This window comes from Planococcus citri, chromosome 4 (assembly GCF_950023065.1).
Source record: "Planococcus citri chromosome 4, ihPlaCitr1.1, whole genome shotgun sequence".
Lineage (NCBI taxonomy): Eukaryota > Metazoa > Arthropoda > Insecta > Hemiptera > Pseudococcidae > Planococcus > Planococcus citri.
In genome coordinates, this window is record NC_088680.1 from 39,687,594 (window position 1) to 39,706,722 (window position 19,129).

The 19,129-nt window shown below is 34.7% G+C and overlaps 1 protein-coding gene across 1 annotated transcript; it reads left to right on the top strand.

The window, feature by feature from the left end:
- Window positions 1–4,216: 4,216 nt before the first annotated feature.
- Window positions 4,217–5,695, top strand: LOC135845176 (venom serine carboxypeptidase-like). Its single transcript, XM_065363641.1, has one exon. It carries the CDS (start codon window positions 4,217–4,219, stop codon window positions 5,693–5,695), a length of 1,479 nt encoding a protein of 492 aa, XP_065219713.1.
- The last annotated feature ends 13,434 nt before the right edge of the window (window positions 5,696–19,129 follow it).

A 19,129-nucleotide genomic window follows, 5' to 3' on the forward strand; every position in this document is an offset into this window, starting at 1 on the left:
ATGGTAAGTTGTGGTGTCAACGTTGAAATGAAATGATGATGAAGTGTTGAAATGACAAAATCGAAGGTTCACCCTATACGATACACGTATCATATCCATTCAAGGGTGTAACTATAGTGCCAGGGGTGAACGTTCCGCACTTTTTGCCTGAATTTTGAACAGAACGTGATATTATAGAAGTTGTGTCTAGACCCTTGACCCACCTAGGACAATTTCATTCTCTTGACTTGGGCTTTCTTCATACTTTCCTTTCATGCATTCTATTCAACAACAAAAATGAAGTAGACAAAATCTTCCAAGTTCGATTAGAAATTTTGTACCAGTTCCCTTAAACCATCTAGAAAGATGACCATCAGCATTTCCATCCTGACTGAGATGGTTGGGAGAAAATCTTGTAGATTACATGTCAATTTGGTCCCAGCTCTCTCAGGGGACGAGTGGGGGGCTTCAATTATTTTCACATTGTCTCGAGATACTCAACTTCTGCAGCGTATGCCTCTAAAGTAATGAAACTTTTATCAAAACTGATTTCACAGTTAAAGAGCATTGCATTTTAAACTTTTTAAGCATTTTGAAATTTTTAAAAATTGGAAGTTGAATAGCACTGTAAGTGGGAGCCGCCATTTAAAATTTTGAAAAAATTTCCGCAGATGAAATTTTTTATGTTTTCTTGAAATATTCAATTTTCGTGATGGGATCTTCTAATGGAGAGGGAGTACACCCTCTTCCAAATTTGGACAAAAATTTCAAAAAAATCTGGGGCATGTGATATATTGAATTGCATGTTTTTGGTGACGCATGAACACTAATATGACGTCAGATTTTTGATTGGACCCCATATGGAAATCATTACCTATTTGTTGGACTTTTACCCATTTGGGGTGGTTCTGGAGGCCATGGGTGAGGTAAATTTTAAAAACTAAGGCTATATTCGTGTTCAGCGATATCGAAAACATATACTCATATTTCATGTGTCACACAAATGAAACCCTTTCTTGACTTTTACCCTCTTTGGGGAGGTGTTGGGGGCCGTAGATGGGATCCAATCGAAAATATGACGTCATATTCGTGTTCAACGTCACCAAAAACATACAATTCAATATATCACATGCCCCAGATTTTTTTGAAATTTTTGTCCAAATTTGGAAGAGGGGGTACTCCCCCTTCATTAGAAGATCCCATCTCGAAAATTGAATACTTCAAAAAAGCATCAAAAGGTACATCTATGGAAATTTTTTCAGAATTTTAAATGGTAGCTCCCATTTACACCGTCATTTTGAAATTTTAACTTTCAATTTGAAAGTTCAACTTCCAATTTTTGAAAATTTCAAAATGCTTAAAAAGTTTAAAATGCAATGCTCTGTTTCATAATTTTAGAGGCATACGTTGCTGAAGTTGAGTATCTCGAGACAATGTGAAAATAATTGAAGCCCCTCCCCTACCCAGCCCTGAGGGTGCTGGGAACAACTGATTGCGGGTTTCTTACTTGTTGAGGTGGGTAGACACTGTAAAAAAAAATTGGGCGAAATCGAAGGACGTGACTCAAAAACGTTGGTCGAATTGAGGTGGAATAGTGATTTTTGTTTAAATTTGATAGGTAAACTTTGAAAGCTCGTACCTCAATCCTCAAACCTGACTGAACTAGGGGAAAATATCTTGACAAGATTTCGAATGAAAAGAAGACGATCAAGTTCATGGATATTTTTAGTAAATAATCTCCTACTTTCTGATTTTTCTTCATGTTCAAAAACGTGGCACTGAGAGTCTTCCAAAGCTAAAAAAAAAAAAAAAAAAATGTAGAGAATAAACTGGCGATGATTTTTTTTTTCGTTGAAAATTTTCCATTTTATTACCGAAGAATTCGTCCAAATTACGATCCAGTAAAAAAGGACAAATATTCCTTTAAGAGCCAGTAGAAGTTACTGTTCTGGGAGTTGGATCAAAAAAATCTCGAAAAAATCGTTCACAAGTATGAAGTATGAACAAGGACAACCCCCGCAAATGGTTCAAAATTAGCAATCAAGAATTGGAAAGCTCAAATTGAACTTTCATGGTGAAAGCTCAACTTGTCATAACGAGTAAAACAGTAAAAAGAGACGATTAAAAATTTAAACAAAATGATACTGAGACGCCATTTTTACTTTTTTTTTAATAACGAATTTTTAAATGGGATCTGAACTCGTTTGTAATAAGGCACAAAAAACCTTAATTTTAATAAAAATTTAAAAAAAATCAAACGACGTAGCACACATTGAACATGTACTTAATTGAGAAAAATTACACTGTCGATCTTCCATCAGATGTTCGAATGGTTTAAATTTCTGAATACATCTAGTTGGTATGCTTAGTTGATTAAATTACGTAGGTAGTATTATAGGTACATATCCATAGGTAGGTATCTACCCACTTTTATTGGTCACGATGAATCGATGCTTGAAAAAAAAAGTGATTACCTTTTTATCAAGTTTCTCGACGGGTGTAGTTAACGAGACCATTTCGAAATTTTTTTTGTGAGCGAGAAAAAGGAATGGCACGAATGGTAATTGCACTCCCAAATATAGGCACTTTTTTTTTTTTTGAAAAAATCCAACTAGTCGTCTCGTCGACACCAAATTCATAATTAGACATTTTATCCGCGTATATAAAAGTAACAGCCTGGTACGCGTGTACCTGATGGCAGGATGGTATTAAAGGAATATATCGAATTTAAAGCCCACGAGCATTGGGAATATTGAATGGAAATAATGCGCTTCGACTGTTCAATTGTGTATTTGAAGTGTGTTTCTGGTCGTATAGAGTAAAGCCGAAAGGCGTAACTACGTACCTAGAACCAACTGCAAAAAGTAACTGCGGAATTATTAAAAAGTTTCTGCCGGCGCCCGAGCATTTGTATCGTTCCAAAAAAGCAGCCGAAGTCGTCTAACCGTGAATTGCGAGCTTTCAATCAACCAAATCTTTTGATGGTGATGTTTACTTAAATGTTTATTTCCTCGATATTGCCCTTATTTTTAGACTACTGTATGTACCTTATGATCTTTTAATTTGTTTCATTGTTTTCGTTTAATACATATTTTTTTACGTCGGTTGTTTACCTACTTTTTGTGTGGTATTGGTTCAGTTTTTTTTTCGGTGGGGGAAGAGGGTGCCTGGAGTACATTTGTGGTAATAGTTACTGAAATTGAAGTAGGTACCCACTTGATATAACGTAACATTTTACTCGAAATGCAGCATGCCTTCCGTATAGGTGCACTGAAAAACACTTCCTAATGATTTCTGATAAGCAACATTATGGACAGAAAAGCGCATTAAATTGCATTTTTTTAAACGTAAACGAAAAAACCATTCATTTTAATAGGTACGAGACTTAATAAATTTATGAAAATTAGGGAATCCTAAAGTTTACAATTGGGCACCTTTTGTCAACCTTATGAGTCCCCTAACATGAAAAACCAAAAAAAAACCGATTTAATTCAAATATGAGCCCACGTGAATTTTCCTCGTTAGATAAGCCTTTAGCCCTGCTTCATAATTCGCCTCCTCCTTAAACATAGTGACCATATGCGACTTGAACGAATAACAGGCTATGAAAACACACTCGTATTTTTATAGAAATTCTCTATCCTTTTGTAACTCAATAAAGAGCTTCTCGGGCAAAAAAAATCCTACCTGCACGAGGAAACCTCTTGAACAACCCTTCAGTAATTAGAAAAACACCAAATTCGAAGTTACCTTAAAAACCAAACAAAGCCAAAGTCCTTTTCACTCTTGACGGAATAAAAAATCATCACTAACGAATCCGGCCGCGTCAGAACGCCCTCTCTACTGTATATGATGCTGCTTTTCAAGTCCAGCACATTTAAAAAACACTCGCGTAATCAAACGATAATTTGAATTCGTTGAGAGAGGAAAAAAACTAGGTACTCTCTTTAATAAACTTTCAAATAAAAACAAAGCCTCCAGTTCGTCGCGAATCGCTCCATTTATTTTTCAAAATAAAAATACATCGGTACGAGTCAACTGTGATAATTAGGCGAAAAAATATAGTGGAAAAAAAATTCCTTTTGTCATACTTGATTCGGATTCACTCGTCCATATACGTGATATATTGAAACGTGAAAAAAGTTGGGCTTCATTTGTTCGGTGACCGTTGAAAATGTGTAAACTTTTAGTTGTATTTTTTGTTATGTTTTTTCAAAAGGGTGTAACCTTTGACGATATGTTTTACGACGATTACCTGGACTATTACCAGTCGGATCTTGATGAATTGATTCATTCATACGGCAAGATGAAGCTGGATTACTTGCATGAATCATCTGGTTACTCGGATAAGCTTTGGTTTCGACTGATGAACAACATGGAATCTCGTAATTTGACAATCGATTCAGGTCTGGCAAAAGAAAATAGCTCAATTACCAAAGAGAGAAAGGAATGTGACCAAAATGATCCACGAATCATGCAACCAATCGTTGATGACAAAGAATCAGTCATACTAAACAGTTGTTATCCGGAAAAAAGCAGAGAATTGTTATTTGTATCCGACGAACGAAATAGATTCGAAACGTATTCGGGATTTTTCTCCATTCGTGAACTCAATAATGAGTTAATCGTCAGATCGAACCATTTTTGGCTTTTTATGAGCGAATCAAACTGGACGCAGGTTCCCTTGATTGTATTTCTTCACCAATCGCCACATACATCGATGTTGGCGCATTTCTTAATGCAGGAAAATTCCACTTTACAGAGGGTAAAGTACAACTTTTTATTTATCGAATATAAGATAGAATATGGATTCAGTTTCACAAGCTCCCTGAACGAAACTAACCACCCTAAACTGATCAACAAAGCTAGACAAGTGCAAATAATGCTGGAGGATTTTTTCATAATTTTTCCAGAATTCAGAGAAGTCGAAGTGTACATTGCTGGCAGCTACGAAGCTGGTAAATTGGCAGAACTTTTGTTATTCTTTCTGAATTCGAATAATCCAAATGTTGCAAAAATACCGAAATTAAAAGGAGCGATTATAACACACGGTGCCCTTGATATTAATCTGATCATAAACTATTCGCCAATTTGGTCACAAAATGGTATAACAGATCTGTACACAGCTCGGTACATGGATGCTCATGAAACCTTAGGCAGGGCAGTTCTACAATCTAGAGAATATCAGCAATTGGAATACTTCGTGTTGAATTTTCTGCAGAATAAAGTATCCGAAATACAATACGCCACAAATCAAGAAAAACTGATATCTGAACTGATGGAAAATATTATTTTGAAATTTTTCGATGACGAGGAATTTAAAAGAAAGCATAATATCGGCGATAGAAGTTATAAGAAAAAGGTTTCTTTTTTTGAAGACACGTCGATTCAAGAGTGTTATCACAATTTTGCCAAATTATTCAGTAAATATAAGATTTTGTATTGCAATGGACAACTTGATAATATTTATACGCACAGCATGACGACGGAGTACCTGAAGCAGATGGAGTGGCCATGTAATGATAAATGGTACCATGCACCAAGAAAACTATGGTATAAAGGTAACAGCTTGGTAGGATACTGGAAAAAATACTCCAATTTGCATCAAGTTCTGATTAGAAATTCTGGATTTTCTGTAGATTTAACTAGACCCAAGTTATACCTTCGAATGATAGAATTGTTCATTGAAGATCGAAATTCGAGTTATGATTGTTAGTAAATAGGTTAGATTTTATCAGGTACCTAGGTATTGTACATATTTTTATTTTCAAATCCAAATACATGTTTTTTTGTTCATGCACGTCTGTAACTATTCCTCAACCTTCAAATGAGTTTTGGGAGATCTTCATTTTGAGTTGAAAGTTACCCACAAAAAATTTCAGCTCCGGAGGTGCCTCTCGAGGAGAGAATAGGGCCCCCAAAAAGGAGACATTTTCGAGAAAATCGTGGGATTTTCCCTTCCAGTCTCTACACAGCTTGTTTTAGGGAAAATGGTCCCGTCTCAAATAAAAGTAAGTGTTTGAAATTCTGCGTCGATTTATGCTATTGCCATCAAAATCCCAAGACCATCTTTAGCGTTCTACTGAGCGGTTGAAAATTTGCAAATCGCTCATTTTTGGGTAAATTAGTTTTTTGAAAATTTTCTTTCGGCAAATAGTTCGTATTAATTATGTCAAAATATTAAAAGATGTAAATTGTAATTCCTGAAACTAAGGAAATATTTTGGAACGCAATAAAAAATCAAAAAAATTTCAAAACTAGCAACTAGCTATTTGGCTTTTTTTTGAGAAAATAAATTAAATTTGCAGTATAAAAATTGCAATTAATATCACTATTGATGTTTTGACTGAGGCCACGTCTCGTCTTACCTCAGAAATGAGTAAAAAACCATGAATATTTAAAAACTGATTAAAATGATTCTGAAAAAAAGTGTTTACCAAAATATTTTTATCTGCTGAGAACGAATAAGTCACGGCAGTATTATCAAAATGAGATTTTTAATGATAGAAAAGAGCCATAAAATTGATAAGAATTATGTAATACTTTTGCGATCTTTGGAGGAAATTAAGTTTACTTTTTGGAATTTGCGGCAAACTGGTTATGCAATTCTATCAACGTCTTTAAAATACCATCTATGAGTAGCATATTATTGAAATTTGAAGGCAAAACAACACACCACTCTTGATATCTTCAACATGTTCCTACCTACAGTGGGTAACTTTTTCCAAATTTTAAAATACATAAAAATGGGAACCCGCAAGAAAAAAAATTGAAGATTTCTCATGTTGCTGAAATTTTGGTATGCGATGAATTTCCAGTGGATAAATGAATTTATACATAAATTTTAGCCCGACGAGTCGCCTGACGAATGAGAGTCGCAGGAGTCCCCAGAATAACGCAATTCAATATTTTTCATGATGAAACATGAGCCTTGAGTACCAAAATCTGACTCACCAACTGTCTAATCTGTATTTTCTTACTTTTTTTTCCTTTACGTTTTTCATGCTGGGCTTGTATAATTGCCATGCTGGGCTTGTATAATTGCCAGGATTTTTACGCCCAATTTCGAGGGGTTATAGTTTAGATTTGGTTTGACAAGTTGATTTCTTTGATGAATCTAAGAATTTTTCCCATCTGTTTGATGTTCTCAGGAATTGTAGGGCCAAGGTCTGAAATGTTTGAGGATCGGCGTTTCATTTTGAGGGAGAAGCAGTAAAATAGAAGGTGTTGAGTGGAGAATATTTCAGTTACAGAACTGACAGGTGGGTTTACGTGCTTTGATGTACCTTTTTTTTTGGTTGCAAGTTCCCCAGTCCCGACGTCTTCTGAATGGGGCTAGTTTATTGTGGAATATGGGGGTACAATAACTTACCTGGAGGTTCCTCATTATGTACTATACACCCTTAACATTACACGCTGACTCATGACTCACTACTAGGACGCTCAGTGTACTTTAAACCATTTGTATACAAATGGTTACAGGTTAATTTGGTGTGACCAATTTTGAGGTGGGTGATTATAATTTCTTCTGATTGATTTAGGAGATGGAGGTCCTTCAAACTTATCAAGTTTTGCTCTTCTCTTGTAAATTCTGCCACACAAGTGGGCAGCTGGATAAAACTAAGGGAAGGAGGGTAGGGAGTGGTCCACTTTCTGAAACTGTCAAACTTCGACAAAGTTGACAAATTTTTTAATGTTTTAGACATTTTTAAAGCTCATGTAGTTTTTCTGTTTCTGAATTTCTGCACATGGAAAATGCCTGTTCTAGGTAAGTATACTTACCAACTTGACTTTCAAAAATGCTGAATGTAAATTTTTGAAAACTTCGACTCTTGCTTTGCTCAGGCCTGTTGATTTTTCTTTTTCAAAATCAAACTTTTTAAAAATGTATTATTCACACTCAAAAAATGTTTAAATCAAAAAATGAACTCCTCACATAAAGAATTAATGTTTTTTCAACTTCTTGAAACTTCAAATTTTTGAATGCTTTTGCCCTCACTTCGTTCTGACCGGTTTGATCTTTTATTAGAATTTGAAATTTCTGAAAACCCATTATGTATGTATTCAAATTTTAAAATTTTGAAACCAAAAAAATCCAACTTCTCAGATAAAAAAACAAATCTGTTTGTTCACCTAGTTTCACCTATCAGAATACAAATTTTCGAAAGCTTTTGCCCTCGCTACGCTCAAGCTAATTTGTTTTTCTTTTTTACGAGATAAAAAATTCCATGTTCGGGGCTTCTAGAAATTGAACAATGAAAATACAAATTTTTTACAAGTCATGATAGACTGCAAGAATACCTATCTACCTATAATGTCAACTGGCAGAATTGTTTATTCATCCTTCGTTTCATTCGGCAAAATTGATATTTTTTTCTCACACCAGTCGGCAAAGTTTTGGTTGCACCCCCCCCCCGCAAAACTTTTAATTTGGACCCTGCGTCTGGGTCATTTCTACCTACATTCCTGAGATTTCTCACCCCATTTTTTTCAATACAACAATGGTTGCCTGACACTATATATAGATACACCTTTAAATACAATTTAAGAAACTTGAAACCTCATCAAACTATAATTTCAATTGAAACATCCGACTAGATTTCAATATCACGCATCATCTCGTAGGTACATGTGAATGATACGAGTAGCAAGCCGTTCGGTGTTTATTGGTCGTCGATGACACTACTGTTGGCCCGGTTGGTGCCCTGAAATCGTCACCGAAACACCGCACGTTTTCACGATAACAAACGCGCGCCGTCACGTCGGTGAATTATGTTTCATATCAGTATTCATCCTACTTGCTATAAAAAATCTATATACGATTGAATATAGGCGCACAAAGTATGACACAAGCTTGGCTTTGGCTTACTATACTATATATGTATGTACATTAATAGGGTTATGTCAGTGCTACGATATAGGCCAGTTATAACGATTTGAAGCCCGGAAAGACGAAGAAGGGCTTGGTCGGGCGATACATTAATCAGGCAAAAACTAAACGCACCTGCGACTGAACATTTTCACATATAATGTATCGGTAATATTTTACTCCTGCGGGCTTTAAATTGTCTATAATATGTACATAGTACAACTGTATGTACAGCATTTTTTTTTTTTTTTTGCTAGCCAACCCTCTTATGCTGTACCTACCTACCTACCTTGCATTCAAAAAAAAAAAAGTTTTATTGATACTAATATACCTACCTATAGATGTGTGTATTTTGTCCTACCTATCTATGTATACCTAGAATACAGGCAGTTTCATCATGAAAAATTCTATTAGCTGGTCTGGGGATGAAGCAGGTAGGCTGTTCTGTAATCCCATCTGGTTCGGTGGTGATGTGTGGAACGCATCGTAATTAGAATCGATCTTGCGTGTACGAGGTCTTTTACTAGAAAAAGATCCCTTTGTAAAAGTTTATAGGGCTGGCTTTTAGCCTGGTTCCGTTTCCGTGTTTGTACATATGTTAATAGGACGTATGCGGGGATGAGATGAGGAGGCGGTGGCAGTGGCAGTGGCACTTGTTGATTACATACGTATATATGTATCATTTAGTAGAAGCAGAGTTAAATGAGGATATAGGTATTAAACTCGATCTTGTACTCAATGAACGACCTGGAAGACGAGTGGAATTTGAATTGCAGTCTTAGAACATGGCTCACGTATCAACAATTTACCTCTTTGATGCTATCGATACGGTCATTACGGTAATTTACATTTTGCGAGTAGATGTTTTATAGTGTCGCGCGCTTATCTGGTTATTTAGTTTATTTCGTCGAAAGTAAAGTCGGGTAGCTTTGGATAGTTTAATGGTGTTCAGAATTCACCTAGCGACGTCTTCTCCGCAGTAGATATTTCTTCTTCGTCTAACCTCATTTTCGCTGTAAAATTCTGGCTGAACTTAAACGATTCGCTCGTCCCAACAATATGGCCTTTTTTTTCGGCATCGAAAATGACGACGCTTGTTTATGATCTTAATCTTATTTCATTTTTCTTTACAATCCGCCGCGTACTTAATAAGATGACGAAGTAGTAGGTATGGCACTTGAGAAAGTCGGGGTGTAAAATTATATGAAACGATGTCGAGTGCCACCGTGGTATTAAACCTCTCGTAGTCAATTTTTTTTTGAATTGTCCTCGAGTACTACACGTATAAAAGGCACAGAGTACGTACTAGGAGAAGGGGGGAAAAATCTGAAATATTCGTCGCTCTTTTCGACACAACAACGACCAAAGAAGCAACGCTCTTTATTAACTGTTTCGACGCAGTTAATGTATTTTTTTCCCTGCCGGTAACCGCTGCACCCATTACACACCTTGTTTATCCTGCGGATACCTTTTAACGTGTTTGTTTTTGTCTTTGCAACCGCAGTCTCCGCCTTTCTTCGGCCCCTTGTTCATTAGGTTGTAGATGTTTGCTTGCCTTTTTGTGTAAAGCGTTAACGTTTAACTGTGGAAATTGCCACTTTAACGGTACTTTTCTTTGATGAAATTTTCCATCAGTACTCGAGAAGCAGAAAACGCCACCTTTGAGTACGTCTAACGAAGTGCATGTGTCCGCCTCTTGTTTGAGTTCTCTTCTCCGACACACAGACGATACCCGCGTTTTAGGTGTGATGTGGTTTGTAATGGCCAAGGTGCTATGGTCAACTAAGTGCGAGTTTTATATACTCGTAGCTGTGTAGATAAGTACATACCTACCTATAATCGCGACACGTTTTGGTGAAATTTCACATTAAAAAGCAGTTGTAAGAGGAACTATAGGTAGGTATTTGCGGTGGTATGTTAATCAAATAGTTTCGATTGCTTCGATCGGGGTGAATAATCTTTCGAGAGTTGGATTAGGTCAAGTGATAATTGTTTGAGCAGCAGCAACATGCTTTTAGAAATTGCAGAGCGTTATTCTCGATAATCAAGATTCCAATGACGTAAAAACAAATTAGCTTTCAAATACCTGGAAAGTGTACCGAACTCATTCTTCGAGTCCAATTACATTTTTTTACTTTTAGTTTTCGTATGATAAATTGATCAATTCATTACAAAGTGGACAACTTTTTCAAGAAACATTTTGATAATTCGTGTAAAAATAATGGAGAAATTATTACCACCCACCTAAAGTACTGCTGAAAGTTGTTTTTACCAAAAACCTGAAAAAATCGGTAGGGGGAAGGGAGCATCTGGCTGAATGAATAAGTAGGTTAAATCTGACCTCGACTCGATTTTTTTCCAAATCGCCTCAGATCATGTTCCTTGATGAGAAAAAATTCCCCAGAAATTTGTTGGTGGATTGCAAATTCAAGGTCATGAGTAGAAAAGTGTGTTTTTTCTTACAAGTTGGAAATGCTCAAATTTTAAAAATATTCCAGAATTTTCAATTTTTACATCAAATGTAAAAATGTGCTGGCGAGTCATGCGATGATTGTTGAGTGGGGGGCTGGGAGAGTTATTTTTGGATGATAAAAAAATCTAATAAATTTGACGATTTTTTTTTCAATTTAAGATTTTCAACTTGTAAAAAAATATAATTTTCAAGTCGTCATCTTGGATTTACTATTCACCTGCTTTAATCCACAAAGAATACCGAACTTACGTATATGATAAGATTAAATTTTCAGCAGGTGACGTTGATTTCAACGCTTTCAGGAGCTGTTGGAAATTTCTGAACAAAAGTGAAATTTTGCTAGAGGCTCCAGATCCGCCTAAAAATGCTGATAATTGATTCGAGGGGTTGGAATTTGAGGGGTAGAAGAAGTTTAAAGCAATTATTTGTTGCAAAAATTAATTTAAAAAAATTTTTTTTTTAATTTAAAATTTTTTAACTTGTAAAAAAATGTATCTACTTTTCAATTTGTCCCCTTTCATTTGTATTTGACCTGCTTTATGGATTCGAAATGTTGAACTTATTATGAGATTAAATTTTCAACTGCCAAAGTTGATTAACAAGGGAACTTTCACAACTCGTCGCTTCCCATCGAGCTTAAATTTGGCTCAATGAAAGAATATGTACCCAGACCTCAGAACCAAATTTTCAGCTGCCGAAGTTGAGTTTTCGATTTTTGGTGAATTTTTGAAAATGGCCAAAATAGCATGTTGGTGTATTACTTTTCTATCTACTAGAAGAGCAAACACAGAAGTAGAAATCTGAAACTCGTTTAGTATACTAAAATCGACCCCCACCCCTTCCCAATTGATTGGAAACATTTGGTATCTGGAGCATCTAGCAGAAGTTGATTTTTCTCAAGCAATTTAGAATCGCTCCAGAATGCCTTGTAATAAACTTCGGCACCTGAACATTTAATCGAATCATAAGTTTAATTTTCCAAATCGATTAGGGTCGGTAAATCAAAAATCCGAGGTGGCGAATTGAAAAAAGTATTTTTTTTTTATTTCATTTAATGAGCCATATTACAGCAACTTATCGGCTAGAGGCTCGTATTTACGAGTGAAAAGCTTAAAATTAGGTTATACAGGAAATAAAGTTAAGTATGTACATACAATTTTAAATTTTTCTATCTAATTTTGTTGAGATTAGAAATTTAATAACTTTATCTGTGTGAGAAGGGTTGTCAGAAAGGAGGACCTGGAGTTCGTTAGAACTTAGGTGTCTAGAGCGTTCATTCTGGTAGGAAGGGCAGTCTATCAACTAGCTAAAAAAATCTCAAATTTTCTAAAAATTTCCAAAATTATCAATTTTTGCAAAAAAAATTCCAAAATCATAACCCTTAAGTTGAAACAAGAATAAACAGTACCTATGAAAAAATTCAATTATTTTTGCGAAAAAAATCCAAGATCATCAATTTTTGCAAAAACATTCCTAAGATCAACAATTTTTGCCAAAAAATTTCGAAACTTGTTCACTCCGCCCTCCGAATTGATTGCCACAATTTTATCATTGAAAATTCATACTCGATACTTCCAACCACATTTCATTAGGTACAGTTTTTAAAAATTTACGACTTTCATACAAGAAATTTCTCACCCAACACAACAAATTTCAAACTGATCAAAAGGAAATACATAGAATACCTCAAAGTATATCACTAGCCAAAACTTCAGGTGTTAAAATACATTCTTCGATTTCCAGTGAATTTTAAAAAATTTAAATTTATTGGGTCTCAAGGGGGAAAAAAATCGAAATCCCATATCAAATTGTCTAGAAAACTGGAATTTGATTTACCACATTTTTGACTTCTCGAGTCTATTCGTGATGTTTTCAAACTATTCTGGAGCCTCTAACTGATTTTGATTTTTTTTCAAAAATAATCACCGGAGAAAATTTTTGGATTTGAATCGGCACAAAAAGATTTTGAAAATATTTGCCTGAATAGATCGAATGGCTCGCAAAGATGATAAATCCAAGTTTATAGGCGCTGAATTTCCTTTTAATATCCTACTGGAGAATCCAATAATCCTCTGAAGGCTCCAGAACGAATCGAAACCATCACCAATCGACTTAGCAGGTTGAAAATATGATGCAAACCTTTCAGATTTGTAGGTCAATTCCGTGAAATTTAAATTTCCCCCCTATTTTTAGCCCTTTAAATTTTCTAAGATCCGCCAAAAATTGAAAATGAAATTTCAGCCACTGAAATTTTGATTGGTGGTCTACTTTGGGGTTCCCTATAGATTTATTATTGTCTCGTTCAACAATTGTTGTGCCAGTTGAGATACATTCCTTGCCAGTTTATTGTAATTTTCAATAATTTTTTGAAAAGTGGTATACAAAAATACAAGAAGGGTTGAGGGTATGCAGTCAAAAATTGCTAGAAAATATCCTCTCATAAAGAAACCTCATTTGAGGTGATTCGATAAAAAATTGAATAGGAACCCGATTCCACCTATATTGTTTTTCTAATTTTTGAAAAATATATCTCGGAGGTAGACAATAAGTACCTACCTATACGTAAGTTTCGCCTTGAAAAAATGTTTTGAAAATAACCGTGTCAAAATAAATACCTATCATATTGATTGTTGCAATCGACGCGATTTTACACACAAGTTGAGAACCATGACATATAGGTATGACATTCGATGACAGATTTTTATCTCCCGTAGACGAACTATACTCGTACACATGAGAAGGGAGGGTGGATTTCGTCAAGCAAATTTAGCACGTTAACAGTTCCTACGTAAGCTTATTTAGAATAATAATATATAGCAAAAGTTTATCTGATTTAATTTTAAATTTGCATACAAGTGAAGTCTGTGAACTCATACACGGTTTACGTTCAAATTTATAATATCCTAAGTTTTAAACTTGCCCCTGGGAAAATATTAGCATATTTATGTTGAGAAGAAGAATATATTGACAAAACCGAGTACTTCATTATGGAAATAAAGGGTAAAAGCTGACGCTTTACTAGAACGTCGGCGTATATACCGAACAAATGTTGCGGGCTATTTGGAAATTCTTCAAGATGGTATCCCTTTTTACGGTACAGCTGAAAATTTTAATATTGTCCGAGGCTCTAGTCGTTTTAATTCGCTTCCTTTTACGTGTACCTCTCCCTCGGGTGCCCTACAAACACCCAAACAGCGTGCCCGAATTTTTACGAATTAAAACCGCAACTGTAATGTTATATGTGTGAAAGTGACCGCGTTTACGTAATTATTAACGCTGCAATCTCCTAACTGCCACGCTCCCCTTCACCTCTCATCTTGGAAGAGGCATTTTTCTTCGCTTTACGGAGCATTATGCAGTTCATGCATCGAAATTCAAGCAACCTAACCAGATTTTCTCCGAATTGGAGAGCATTCCAATTTCAAAATTACAAAGTTATGCGGGCAATTCCTTCAAAATCATTTTGAATTGAGAAAATCCTTCCGAAGAGCCTTCAGAACAGGTTATAAAACCACCTCCAATTGACTCAACGTGTTGAAATTATTGCGTGAAGTGCAATCGACTTCCCAACAACATTGGGTGAAATTTTGTGGAAATTTCAACTTTCAAAATCTGCTGGAGGCTCTCGAACTGCTCAAAACAGTTTACTATCGATTCAGAGTGCAAAAATAAAATACTTATAGGTACCTATCAAATTTCAGCTTTCTTGATTGATTTGGTGGAATTCTGATTTTTTCCCATTTTTGGCTCAAATTTGATTTTTAAAAATTTACCAAAAATCTAAAATTGCATTTTAGCACCTGAAATTTTTACTGGTGATGTATTTTTGCAAAATAATCACCTTTCGCAATCACAATAAAATAGGCACCTATCTACCTGTTTCAAAGGCTTAAATTTCCATTATTTTTTCTCCCTTTCAATGCCATTCTAAACTGAATGAATTTTAATAAGAACTTGATTGAGAAATAATAACGAAAAGTGACTACGAGTTTAAAATTAATTTCACAAAATTTCTCATCTACTTGGAGTGATAATTTTCAAAAATTAATTGTACTTTTCTAAATTAATTTCCAGTCCGCTATGTAATTGCTTCGTTAAGGTTTCAAATTGCGTTCTCACCAATTTATAGTAAATTAGTACACTGATATCTACCAAGCAGCATAAAATCAAAATTGGTAATTTATTGTTCGAGGAAATTAAGACAGTTATTACAGAAACGATAAAATATAATGAAAATATTAACACAAATCGTTGCTCTCTTTTTTCCATTACCTACCTACTTTGTGTAGGTACTTTAAAATATAAAATACACCGAGAATGTCGAGCCTTTCTTTTACAAAGCGTAATAATTATTCCTTTGAAAGAAAAATTCTTTTGATTTTTTTTAAAAATAAATTGGAAGCATTCTTCGAAATGCTCTGATTACCTGACAACGTTCAGGAATTCTTCGATATCATTACTGAGAAAATATTCTCTTTATAGAGATAATTTTTCGTCAGTTAAAGAAAGAAAAATGTGAAAATATTGTAATTAAAATACCAACGATGTTCTAGAATATTTATTTAGATGCAGCATATAATTTACTTGTACCAGTGACGGTGGTTCAAAAAATTAAATACATATTTGCTTACTTGCCCTGTACTGTCTATTTATTCGTTCTGAAACGAAACAAGTTGGTAGCAATGTGTTGAGTAAAAGTACTGCAAACGAAGCTTGTACCTATTTGTCTCCCTCATCTTCTAATTCAATTCCTCTTCTGATCCTTTTCCACTGTACACCTGCTGTTTTACTTTTTTTTTCTTCGCGAATTTTATGAACATTGGTTCGCATTTGCAAAAAGATCTTGCAGCTTTTTATATACTTATACTTTAAACAAGGTCGTAAATTTGTTTCAAATCGATAAAACACGCAATACATTATCTGGGCATCGTGTATCGTTGCTTTTTACAATCATTACAATCGATCTGTGCTTTTCTAATCCTTCACAAAAGTTACTCGGAACCTGTAAAATAAACAGACTTAAATAAATTACCGTATTTGTAAAAAAAAAAAAAAAAATACAAAAAATACAAAAACTTTTCCAATCAAGCTTCCGTCTCGCGCCTATTGTAATTAAAACGTAATCCAATTTCAAATTCATTCTCCATTAAGCATTATCAAGCTGCGGAAAAAATAAACTTTCGATTGAACGATTTTAGAAATTTATCATTTAAATTTGCCACCTTTTTTTCAAGAGTGGAACCCCCCTTGAAAAAAAAAGACTCGACTGGAATTTTACGCCAATTTACATAACCGACAAAAAAACAATAAAAAGATTCTAAACGGTCTTTTGTGAAACGATAAAGAAAACTGTTATCATAATGAAATCGTTTTATGCAAAATAAGAATAGCTCGAGAAAAAACCCTTACTCTAGAAAGGTACCAAAGAAAAGCAATGAATTTCCAAAATCAATACCCGGCGAATAATGACGAATAAAAAAAAAAAAAAAGTAAAGGAAGGATAATTGTTCGGGCTGTGTAAAGTAAACAAAGAATATAAAAAAGACCTTTTACACGCGAATCGTTTCACCAAAGATGAAAACTTTTTTTTCACTGCTTAATAAGGTACACGGTGTTTTTTCATTGCATTCCCTGCACTCGTCTTCTTCTCTCGTAGCGTGTTTTAACATCTCATTTCGTAAATATGCTCCATGAATATCTACCTACTACTGTAGAACTCCACTGTATACATATTGAATTCATTAAATACATAATTCTACGCGAAGGGCTACGCGATTTTACTTTACGCGTTTCTTTTATCTTTTTCAACGACTGAATGTATTTTAAACTATTTTCATCTTTCGTGCTGAACAGGCCAATACAAAGAACTTTTGAAAAAGAGCCTATTTAGCTAATATTAAAACTCACAACGAGATGACGATCGCTTCATTTCGTTCGTGTGAATTGCTGCGATTCCTTTTGAAATGTTCGTCATTGATCTACAGATAATTAGTTTGACGGTGTTTGTAAGTCGTGCATGTCGAGAACCCTGCCTTGCTCGAACTTATTTTAATGAAATTTGCTTAAGTAGGTATATTTTTGTGGAAAATTTTTCGGGTTATAAAAATATAGATTTGGAATTCACTTCATGAATGATGATTGTCTGACTTGTTATGCAGTTTTTCAATAAAACTTTGTGTGAAATTCTGTATTGTCAGTATTTCTCTCCTAGAAGATCGTTAGGTAATGTTTCTTTTACGATGAACTCTACATAAGTAGAAAAAACGCGAATGCATTCAAAAAAAAAAAAAAAAAAAAAAAATTGGTTAGTAGGTACATATAAAAAGATATCTACCTACAAAATACAAACTCTCTAAATTTGAAACAGTCAATTTCACTGCTTAGCAGTCACGACATTTTGCCTTTTTAAAGCAGTAGTTTTTTTTACTGCAAAACAGTGAAAAATTACTGAATTGGTCAGTAAAAAATCATTTTGACTGACCAATTCAGTAATTTTTCACTGTTTTGCAGTAAAAAAAACTACTGCTTTAAAAAGGCAAAATGTCGTCACTGCTAAGCAGTGAAATTTGACTGCTTTAAATTTAGAGAGAATGTACCTACTTAGAAATTGAGAATGTAACTAATTATTCAACCGGAAAAGAAAATAATGCATTTTACGTCATAATATGCATATAACTAAAGGTTTGTGATGACAATTTTTACTGGGGAGGTAGGCAAATTCTGCGCCAGGAGGGGAAAATTCCAAGTGTAATAATTGTCTCAGAACAAACAGAAAAGGAGACGGGCCGTTCAATGTTCATTCATGTTTTCTTTTCTGCATGAAAAAGTAATCTTCAAGTTGAAATTGTAATGTTTGAAATTCCTAGCTATTCTCCCCCCTCGTTGTATTTTTTTGACATTCATGGAGGTAAAAAGGTAACTATAGCGAGGAAATTCGTTTAGAAATCAAGAATCATATCATCAAACGTACCTAATATTTAGTCCAATTTAACTGATGGCTGTATGAGTTGTGATTAGACATTTCGACCAAAAAGGTAAGCGGGTTCTGCGCCAGGAGTGCAGAATTGGACATTTAATTTTCCATACAAGAGAATATTTAGAATAAACATTCTCCGACTCGATAATGATAAACCCCCATACCTGAAATTTTCAAAGCTAGTTTTTTTACAGTAACTTTCTTGAGGAAATATATATTTTCTAATATTTTGTCATTTTAAAACGGAATGAATCAGCGTGAATAATTTTCTCATTCAAGCCCCCCTCCCACTCCCACTTATACTTTGATAGCTGTATACCAATTGGACTATTCTGGAGCCTTTATAGTTGGGGGGGGGGCACTTAAGGATCTATTGCATCCCCCCGCCGTTCCTCCGAGACAACTTTTTTCTGAAAGGGGGATAGTCCTAAGGAACTTTCTAAATTTGAAACAGTCAATTTCACTGCTTAGCAGTCACGACATTTTGCCTTTTTAAAGCAGTAGTTTTTTTTTTACTGCAAAACAGTGAAAAATTACTGAATTGGTCAGTCGAAATGATTTTTTACTGACCAATTCAGTAATTTTTCACTGTTTTGCAGTAAAAAAAAACTACTGCTTTAAAAAGGCAAAATGTCGTGACTGCTAAGCAGTGAAATTGACTGTTTCAAATTTAGAGAGAACATTTCTAGCCCTTGTCTTGAAAAAAAAAGAAGTGGCCCTAGGTACTTACAAAATGGCGGCCATTTCGATTGACAGGTCAGCCGAAATCGCAGATTTAGCGTTCCAACATACTCTCTAAATTTAAAGCAGTCAAATTTCACTGCTTAGTAGT

Excerpts from the sequence above, each read along its gene's own strand:
- LOC135845176 (XM_065363641.1), top strand. The coding sequence starts at position 4,217 with ATGTTTTACGACGATTACCTGGACTATTACCAGTCGGATCTTGATGAA.